Source organism: Lactuca saligna, chromosome 7 (assembly GCF_052625555.1).
Source record: "Lactuca saligna cultivar CGN05327 chromosome 7, ASM5262555v1, whole genome shotgun sequence".
Taxonomy (NCBI): Eukaryota; Viridiplantae; Streptophyta; class Magnoliopsida; order Asterales; family Asteraceae; genus Lactuca; species Lactuca saligna.
In genome coordinates, this window is record NC_136423.1 from 153,014,832 (window position 1) to 153,026,020 (window position 11,189).

Below are 11,189 nucleotides of genomic sequence, written 5' to 3' on the forward strand. Positions count from 1 at the left end.
AGAGATATAAAACAAATCTTAGGAATAGTGAACTATGTGGTCTTTTGGCAGAAATGGTCCTTTTTTTATAGTGGTCTGTTTTCTTTTGGCTTTCTTATGTTTTTCTTTTCTCGGCAGTTGTCATTTTCTTCATTTTTGTCGGACACGTGCTTGTCACGTATTTGCTTAACTGTTTTTCCACCCAATCACCGTGGTCACCATCTCAGCTCTGTTCTTATTCCATCACTTCTCGATTCTTCTTATCAGCTAAACTTGAAAAGGCTCTCATCACCATCACCCTACATGCGATCGTTCACCACCACCAACAATCTCCTTCCACCGTTCCTTCCAGTGTTCTTTTTTTTCTCTCCCGTTCAAATTCGTTCCTCACTTTTCATCTTCACCTACATCGACAAGCACCTGCACCCACATCGACCACCGCACTTAAGCAGTCGTCTTCAACCATCGACCCAACTTCAATTTTCGAGTTGCCACTTCAATGGTCATTGTCATCGGCTTCTGGCAAAGGTCTGATACCACCACCACTATTAACGTCTCGCACATGTCTTCAACAATCGCTAATACCACCACCACTGCTAACATCTCTCGTTTTTCTTCAACCACGCTAACATTTATTGATTTTTGTTTGTGAGCGTCGCCACCACAAACTTCTGGGGTAGCTTCCGTTTTTTTTCCACATGTATGTTGCGATCGAAATCCATATGGAATATCCATATTTTTTGATTTCTCTTGATTTATTAAATTTGGGTTTGTCATTTTTTAGGGTTTACCTTCGTTTCACCCATCTTCCGATGTGGGTGGGAAGTAACATGATCAAAGCTCACAAGTAAGGCACCAGATGCATATGAAAATGACCACACCAAATAGATTCGGTTCCCGTTTCAAAAATTGATGAACCCTAAAACATTGAACTTTGGTTAGTTTTTTTTCATCTATTTATCACGTTTTTTTTCGTTTATTTGTTGTTGATACAGATTGCAATCATCTTCAACCCTAAACTTTGGTCAGTTTTTCATTCTATCAAAGATTCATCTTCACGCCATTGCCACTTGATTTTTTTTCTACATTCTAATGCAACTTTGATGTGGACATCAACGTAGCTCAGATTGAAACTAATAAAGCAGAAAAAAAAAACATGTATAGTTTGTTATTGATTATTTGTTTTTTCGATTTAGTTCTTATAGGAAAGGCTATATATGTTTGGAATTGCTATTACTCATTACAAGAATAGATAAGGGAGTCATTTAACTGAATTTAAGTTTTCGGGTAGTTATGTGACAAGCCGAAACTAAGCTAAAGAGCTCGGTAACAACTTTAGGTGTTTACTGTAATAGTTCCATCATAATTTTATTCGAATATTTACTCATTTTGTTGGTTCATGTTGGATTTAGTTAGGATCTATCTAGTTTGATAGGTTGGAATAAATGAATGATGGAGGAATGGAATGATTCTTATTACATATCATGGTTTGCAAGGTCTACTTGTTTTTTTGGAATTTTATATCAGCAATCGTAATCAACTCATATTATGATTGTTTGATGTTTTCGGTTGTTGTTTGTTGTGTAGGTGTGTGTATCTATGTGTGTGTCTCTTATATGTAGGTGTTTATATCAATGTATTTGTGTCCTTTTCAAAAGTTAATTACTTTGTTGTTGTTGTTGTTGTTTTTTTTTTTTTTTTTTTGCAAGCTGGTATTACACAACTACAAGCATCGAGACCAGTAGATGAGAGGCATTCCCAGTTGAAGGTTTCTACTTTAAGGTAGCTATACCTGATTTTGTCTACTTCTTATTTGACGTGGTTACTCTAAATTTTTCATCTTTATCTTCTGTTATATTCTGTAATTTGTGTTCTTAAAAAGATAAAATGTTGTCTCAAAGGTCCATGCCGACTCCCCATTCATGTCAGGTCCTAATCCGGACCCATGATATCAATTTTTTATTATATCACTTAAAATCTTCGAAATTGTGTTGCAATTATGTGTTTTTGTCTGAGAAATGTGTTCCAATTGCTTCAAAATGAATCTCCTTAAGAACTAGTATCAACGTTTAGAATTCAATATCAATCAACTTACCCTTCTTTCTGTGTATTGAAAGATTTAAAATTTAAAATTTGAAATCTAAGTCAAGAGAGTTTCATCTGGAAACTTAAGCTTTTAGGTTTTAAGCCATTAAGATGGTTGAAGTATTATCAAAACTTGAAGCCATCAACATTTTACTTTCTTAGTGATGAGGTTCTTAAATCTTAATCCATACCTAAAAAGAATACTTTTTTAATGTTATTTGGATACCTTATAATTAACTCAAAGTTATATAATTTGCATGAACTGACAGGAAGAACTTGCATTTTCATTGCTCGTCACATATCCATGTTACGTCTTCAACGGTTACTACTGGTATACCATAGAACTAGTAAAGGGTATTTTTGTCTTTTTATGATTATGTTTAAGTTTCTTATTTGTTATATGCGTTCAATTTTGCAGTTCCGTACCTCATCGCTTCATTAAATGTTAAATAACACTAAAATTTTGTATTTTACTATATGGTCCATTTTCATTTTTCTTTTACTTAAAACTAATTCACAAATGTTTTTAGGAAGAAGAGATGTTGAATTTGGTGGTAGTTTTCACAAATGTATTTGAACATTTAACCAAGAGTCGTGAATGTGAAATGTCAACACTGTCCCTCTTGGAAACTTTACGCTTGAGCCACCTGAGTTATTCCAAGGTCGTGGGGAGCATCCGAAGGTTAAATGACAAGTATGTCCCTGATATGAAAGTTTGTAACTTGTCTATAGTATTTTGTTTTCTAACGAAAATCGATTACATTTCATTTGTAAACTATTAAATCATGATTTTTATTTGTGTTGTTTAGATGGGAATGCTGAAAAGCTATATCCGACCATGTGATATCACAATAAATATTGGCAAGGCTTGCATGATTGGGGACAATTCTTCGTTTGATGTCAAGGGCGCAAGATAGATTTGTTTTTATTACTTTTTACTTTTTAGTAAAGTGAATTATAATTTTATATAAATATTCATTTGCCCTTTTATTAATATATTTTAGGTGACACCTCCATATTTTTCTATTTTGACAAGGATTGTTGTTTTTAGAGGAAGAGAGAACAACACGGATTATCCTGTTGATCGGGTGAGTTGGAGGTGAGATGATTTATGATCCTTTTTTTTCAAAATTTATTTGAATTTTGATGTCGAAAAGTACTTATTGATGCATAATAAATTTGTTATTTTTTGGATGTGTGTATATGTGATCCACTTTGTATGTGTGTCATCTGATATGAATGTGTATGCTTAGATTTTATCATAGGTTTTTGTTTTCTAATGTTTTCATGTAATTTTTGTGCAGGATCAGGTAGCAGAGTTTATGTTGTCCGGATTAAATGCAATGAGGTAATATTTTCCAACTTTTCGTTATCTAATACTTGTCGCATTAATTTATAATGGTATAGTCAACTTATATATATATATATATATATATATATATATATGTGTGTGTGTGTGTGTGTGTATATATATATATATATATATATATATATATATATATATATATATATATATATATATATATATATATATATATATATATATATAGGAATCCAGCACAAGCCGTCTTCCAAGTTATACCTGATTATAAAGCCTTGACCATTTCGAGGGTGGGAAGGTAGCTACATTTCTTTTTTTTATTTAGCATAAGTAGAACTAACATAAGTGTCATCTTTCGAGAAGAAAAGAATATTACCGATCTAAATATGATGCTCCTGAGGTTTTCAAGGTAAGAAAATTTCTTCTATTTCTAATAATGTAAATCTGGTCATTAAATATCCGTATAGGGAGATTGCTATGTAATTAGGTGTGTAGGTGTGAGTTGTGTAATTTTGGAATCAAAAGTGGGCCACCACTACCACCGTTAGGTGGTGGCTGCCACCCTCTACCACCACCGACCACCACGATGCGGTTGTGTGTGTATGTAATTAGTATGTGTTATTAGTGTATGTGTGTTAAGTGGATAATATTGTAATTTGTAACCAAAGTGAGATAATGAAAAGATCCCAAACCACCACCTTAGAGTGGTGGTTGCCGCCTCCTGCTGCCACTGGCCACTGTGTCAGGTGGTGGTATGCTTGATTGCGTTTGGACCTCGTTATGGATGTTTGGACAATGTGGAATCAATGAAACCCTAATGGGCCCAAAGTAACCCTAATGGGCCAATAAGGCCCAATGTGACCTAAAAGCCCAACCGATGGACTAATGGGCTAGTATTTGGTTGGAAAACCCTAATTAGGGTTTGTAAAACTCTAAGGGCATAAAACCCTAATTGTGGGAATCGTTTTGGACACACATGAGAACTAATTATTAATCCTTAATAATAGTTAATAATCATTAGCAAACTAACTTAAGGCAATAATGGACTTAATGGATTAAGTCCTTAATGGGTTAAGTAAGAAACACTTAACCCTAATTATCATTTCATGTGAAAGCCCTAATCTCACTCGGACCTTGAATTGGGTCTTCCTATTGGGCTTTGGCAATTGGAATATTGATGGGCTATCCAAGAATAAGTTAATGGACCAAAAGAAGTAGATAGGCTTTAGGATAAGGCCCATGTGAGGACTTGGGCCCAATTTGAAAAATTAGGCCATAAATGGTCCATAATTGGACCTTTATGATTATGTAATACTGGGCCATGTTAATTGGATTGGAATAATTGGATGAGCCTTAAGGAAAACCCATGTAGAGGTCTGGTCCCTATTTGGAAAACCTGGCCATATGTTGGGCTTTAGCTCATTAATTGACTTTTGGGTTTTTGTAGTGTGAGTTGGACCTTGGGCTTGGAACCCAATTATTTATTGGGTATTGTTTGATGTTGATAGTTCGGTGATCTGTCAACCAACAGTTGGAGTTTTATCTGTGGGACTTCAGCAATGCCAGGTGAGTTACCTCACTATACTAAGGGGTCTAAGGCACCAAGGCCAACCCATTGGATATGATAGCCTAGCAGTTGTTAGTATGTTGAGTATGAGTTAGTGTTGCATGCTAGTTGCTATGCCAGATAGGTAGATCTGAAGGACGACCTGTGTTATTATGTGATTATCTGTATGCGCATTAGTTGTGTTATATGGTGACATGTTATGTGGGATGGGTTGAGGTTGTACTGCTCCATGCAGTAGCCAACAAACCCTAGAATATTCCAAATATGAGTTGAGGGCCGGGCAAGGCATGCCAGACTCACAATGAGGACTCGGGAGCATTCCATATACGAGCTGAGGGTCGGATAGGGCATGTCAGACTCGTACTATGGGCTCGGTGATAATCCATATGTGAGTAGTGGGCCCGGAAGGCAATCCAGACTCACTGTGGGCACAGGGGTAATCCAGTCTATAAAGTTGTGGACCCAGTACATATTGTTCTGTTTTGTTATGTTATGATATGATATTGTTGTTAGTTATGTGGACTGTATGTGTATCGGTATTTTGGGGGAACGCACTAAGCTTTTGGGCTTATAGTTTCAGTTTATTGTTTCAAGTACATGAAGTGATCGTGGCAAGGTAAAGGCGTGATCGTACGTCTCCTCACTTTTTATGACTATGTTTCTAGGATACTCTGATATATAACTGTTTTGAAAATAAATTGGTAATAACTGTTGATTTCTAACTGTTTTAAAAAGTTTAAATTTGGCTTAAATTTTCCGGGTGTTACATTTAGGGTAATATTAGAATCATAGAATAACGTCAAGAACACAGTGATGATGGCTGAATCAGATCCAATATCAACGGAAACTCTAATGACTTTATAAACAGAAGAGATGTGTATAGATTACACGGTCTCCTGCTCTGATATCAATTGTTAGGATATTAATCATTGAAAGATCGATTAGGTTCAAAATATATTGTAAATAAGAACAAGAACAATGATTCAAAGTATGCTAAATGATTATATTCCACAGCCTCAGAAGAACTCGATTAAGAATTGCTACTGTAAAGGCCTGATTAGGGTTACAAGAATAATTGCAAAAGTTAAGAAACACGATGCATGCATGCACCTTAAATACTCTTACCCTAATAAATGACGGGTGGACAAGCCCAAACCCATTTACATAAATGTACTAATAAATACACACAATGCCGCAATATAATATTCCTAACAAAAAAAATCATCTCTCTCTCTCTCTAATATCATTTCTAGTTTATTTTGGTTATGAAAACAACCTAAAAAAGACTTTGTTATTAATTATATTATTATTAATTTTAATTATAAAAAAAAAAAACAAAAAATGATATATATATATATATATATATATATATATATATATATATATATATATATATATATATATATATATATATATTAAGTTCTCGGTTTTTTACCTGTTCACATGACGGACCGTTTTCGGAAGAAACCGGCGATCTGGTTTTCAAAAATGGAGATTGAGTGAAGCAAATTAATGTGTAATTAATTAAGTAGAGGTAGCTAGATAAGAAACTTTTCTACCATAAACTTTAAAAATCAAAACTAGAAAGTATATGTATATTTTTTTTTTCTAATTTTTTTTTTCAAGATCATTTAAAAGTTTAGTTATTAGTTTCTTTTAATTCAGATGTTTTATTTCTTAAGAATTCTAAAATATTAGTTTTTATCTTTTAGATAAAATAAAAAACCCAAGTTAATTTTTGGCTTAGTTTGATATATATCTAAACCCAATATATCAAATTTCGTTCAACCATTTTTATATTTATAGATCCTAATGATCTAAGACTACAAACGAATGGAGAGAAGCTAGACTTAATATTATTACGCTAAACTAACCATGTTATGTTTGTAAACTCAAACGAACTCATTAGCTTTGATTAGACAACTTCTCATAGTACCAATAAGATATATATATAACAACAGAATAGAGAAACTCCCAAAAAAGCACTTCCACTTATTACATTTGAGATGTAGCGTTTGCTTTCACAGCCCTTGTAGCGTTTGCTTCCGCCCACAGCACCATCATCACCACCACCATCGAGGAGGAAAGCACATTCTCGAAGCAGCAGTGCAGCCGACAGCTCCAGGGTCAAAGATTCAATCAGTGCCAGAGGTATCTCGCGCAGGGCCAGAATTTGTATGAAGAAGACGACCGGAGTCAGCAACAGTTGTGCTGCCAAGAGCTCCAATACGTCGACGAGCAGTGCCAGTGTGAGGCTGTGAAGGAAGCATTCCGCGAAGCCCAGAAGATGCAACAACAACAACAGGGACAACAAGGCGGAAGCTTCGGTTCCAAGCAGATCAGACAGATGATGCAGAAAGCTCAGAACCTTCCTAACCAATGCAAACTCCAAACTAGACAATGCCAAGTCGGAAAAATCTCAATCACCACCTTCACCACAATCACCGAGGACACCACCTACAACCGCCGTGGCTCGCAACAGCAGTGCGAACGCATCCGAAGCCGACAATTCAACCAGTGCCAAAACTTCATCCAACAACAACTGGGTTCCTATCCAACCCTTCTGATGAGCGTCAGCAAGCCACAAGGTCTCGAACAATGCTGCAATGAGCTTCAGAACGTGGATGAAGAATGCCAGTGCGAGGCCATGCAGGAGGTGTACAGGCAAGCCCAGAGGCAGCAGCAACAAGGGAGCCAACAACGTGGCCGACGTGGTGGACAGCATCAGACCCAAGACTTGCAGCAGATTGTTCAAAGTCTGCCCAGCCAATGCAAACTAGAAGTGCAGCAATGCCGAATCCCATCTACCATGTTTTAAGGTGGAGATTATTGATCAAGGAATAAATGTCATTCGCATCTCTAGTCAAGGTTTACGGTTTTGAATTTTGAGATGGGAGTAGTTGCAAAAATAAGTAGGCTCATGGAGAGATGAGTATCTATAAATCTCATGTAATCGCTCTTTCATCTTTTTTATGAATAAATAAAATGATGGCTGCGTTTTCTATTCCTTGAAGATAGAGGAACATTTATAACCAACTTTAATCATAACACAAAATTTCCATTATTAAAATTGGAAATCTTCAAATTTATAAGGTAGAGCTTTATAGAAAGAAAATGGAGTTGACCGTCTTAATTTATTTGGTGTTTACCACCATTGGATATAGTCTTCTGGGCAATCACAATTGTGGCTGGACAACTTATATTTGGCCAAGTTGGACTTCAAGGTGTCTTTAGCATGCCATATATATATATATATATATATATATATATATATATATATATATATATATATATATATATATATATATATATATATATATATATATATATATATATATACTAGGTGTGAGACCTGCATATTACACGGATTTATTAAAAATAAAAATTTAATATGAAATACATAAACATTAAATATTTATAACATAATACCTTTCCATACAAAATGTAATCTTCTAAGAATTTATGAAAAAAATTAAATCAGTTGGAACATTTATGAGAATATATTATCAAATTAATAAAATCATAACTTTATATATATATATATATATATATATATATAACATATTAGAATTTATTGTAAATTTATTTTAAGAAATGTCAAGTCTTCAAAAACTGACAAGTGGAAAATAACAATTTTAAAAATCTTTAAAAGATGACATGTTTTAAAATGAAAGAAAATATGACAAGTGGCAAAAAAAACTTTCATTTATTAGGAAGGATATATATATATATATATATATATATATATATATATATATATATATATATATATATATATATATATATACTAGCCGTTTACCCGCGCTAAGCGCCGGGCGGCAAAAAGTTTCTTTCGGAAGATAGTTTTAATAGTTTCCTTTAGACGTGAGTTATTCATTGCGGCCATTTGGTAGACTATTATGTGTCGAATAATTCATTTCAACATATAGTTTCTTGCTAGGTGTATAGTCATACAATACGATAAAAGTTGAGTCTACATCTCAAATAATTCATCTGATAGTTCATACTTGATTTTAACAATATATAAATAACAACAATCTGCAACCATATAGTTTTGTACATTTATAACATGTCCAATATATAACCTACACCAATCTGCAATCATGTTGCTTCATCTGCTAGCCCTGCATTAAACATCAAATAAGCATCTAAGATACATATTTGAAGAAATTGTATACTAATAATATGTTGATTATACCTTGTTAATCACATAACACTTCTTTGTACACAACGTTTGATGTGTAGATTCCATCATTATGAAACGTTTTTTTTCCGGCTTTACTAATACCTTGGTATTGACATGTGATATTCCTCTGGACAACGCCACATAAAGCTGGCCATGTGAGAATACCGATTCTGGTAGATAAACACCTACATTTGGAATTGTTTGTCCTTGAGCTTTATTGATTGTCATAGAGAAACTAAGCTGAATTGGAAACTGCTTTCTTTTAAGTTTGAATGGGAACATCTCATCGTCAGACGGACATAGAGGAATTCTTGGTAAAAACACTCTTTTTCCAGCATGTTGGCCAACCGCTATCTCTGCATCAATGACATTTTGTTGGAAAGCTCGACATATCAATCTGGTGCCATTACACAACCCATTTGAAGGATCGATATTTCGCAAAAGTATTACAGGGCACCCAATTTTTAACCGAAGATAATGAGGGGGTACACCACTAACATTTAGCGAGTTCAAATACTCCATCGGATATAAGTTATTTTTGTCATCTTCCGCTTCATCAAAACTATAGTAAACTTTTTGCTCGCCAGAAAATCGTTCGATCAACTTATTATTAATCTCATCAACACTTTCATTTTTAGTTGACAGTATCGCCCTCGAAATGATAAATTTTGAGTCAGCGCCGTTGGATTCCAAAGAAGGAAATATTGCATCAATCAGAGCGTCCACTGATTTAGTTTTATCAGTGTACCGAATGGACATGTTATCAGGTATACGAATATAGGACTCGTCCAATGTTTCCTCCTTTCCATCACCGACTCGTAATAAAAAATCAGAAAACCATGGGTCATTTACCGCTCTCATGTTGATACTTAATCGAAGCCTTTTAACTGAAGCCCATAGAGGTGACATTCGTAAGCTAGAGTCGACAATTTGTGCTCGAGTGCCACGTCTCACGACCGGTAACACTTGTCTAAAGTCACCTCCCATAACCATTATCTTTCCACCGAAAGGGAGCTTCTCATCTGTGATGTCTTGCATTGTGCGATCAACTGCTTCTACTGCCTGCCTCTTAGCCATTGCTGCTTCATCCCATATGATTACCTTTGCCTCGCGAAGTATCTGAGCCTTCCCACTTTGTTTAGTGATCTTGCACATCGAGTTATTATCAAGATTGAGCGGAATTCCAAATCGTGAATGAGCTGTTCTCCCTCCTGGCATGTTGTTAGCCGCAACACCTGACGTGGCAGTTGCAAGTGCAATAAGACCACGAGCACGAATATTAGCCAACAAAGCTTTGTATAAAAATGTCTTTCCAGTTCCACCGGGACCATCTATGAAGAACACACCCGGAATATTTTGATCCACATGCCTCATTATCTCATCATATGCAAACTTCTGGTCTGGATTGAGAGAGTCTCGCGCATGTAAGTCTTCATATTCCACATTTATAGAGTATTCTTCTTGCACCTCACGATAGCCTCTTGATTGTAAATCGATGTGTGCACTGACCTTTGGAAGGTCGTAATCACTAAGCTTTTTACTCATAGATTCTAGGAAGACTCTAATGTCGATGAGGACCATATTTTGCACTCGCTCGGTGCATCCATATTGTTTCCTGTAATCTTCAGAAAGAGAATCATAGTGGTCGTCCCATAACTTGCGAACATTTCCTGGTTCACAAAAAATCAGCATCGTCGCAAATAACCTTCTAAGTGCGCTGGGAAATTGAAATAAGGAAGCCTCTTCAAGACACTGTGATAAATTATCATCCGTCTCTATTAAACCTCTTCCAAATGCTCCCTTTCCAATTTGCTCAAGCACTTCGTATTGATCCATGTACCTAACAATGCATTACACTCTATCATATATCAAGATTCAGACTTGATCACAACATTGACAAATGAAAAAGAAAGAAAAAAACAATCATTACCGTTAATAGAATTCCAATACAATTCCAATTCAGATTTAAGAAGATTAAACTAACCCAGTGATATTTTTCTTCATTTACAGGCTTAATCAAGTTTTTCCAGTCAGGGAAGAATTTTTTCTTT

The 11,189-nt window shown here is 35.1% G+C and overlaps 2 protein-coding genes across 2 annotated transcripts; one reads left to right on the plus strand and one right to left on the minus strand.

Annotated features, from left to right (window-relative positions):
• The first annotated feature begins 1,431 nt into the window (after positions 1-1,431).
• Positions 1,432-7,770, plus strand: LOC145007351 (2S seed storage protein-like). Its single transcript, XM_078966304.1, has 12 exons — positions 1,432-1,466; positions 1,567-1,580; positions 1,689-1,761; positions 2,125-2,233; positions 2,334-2,395; positions 2,483-2,486; positions 2,595-2,777; positions 2,874-2,963; positions 3,069-3,152; positions 3,369-3,374; positions 4,894-4,951; positions 6,980-7,770. The coding sequence occupies exons 1-12, from the start codon at positions 1,432-1,434 to the stop codon at positions 7,768-7,770; spliced, it is 1,509 nt and encodes a 502-aa protein (XP_078822430.1).
• A 1,374-nt stretch (positions 7,771-9,144) lies between these two features.
• LOC145007352 (uncharacterized) lies at positions 9,145-10,974 on the minus strand. Its single transcript, XM_078966305.1, has one exon. The coding sequence runs from the start codon at positions 10,972-10,974 to the stop codon at positions 9,145-9,147; it is 1,830 nt and encodes a 609-aa protein (XP_078822431.1).
• Between the last annotated feature and the right edge of the window lie 215 nt (positions 10,975-11,189).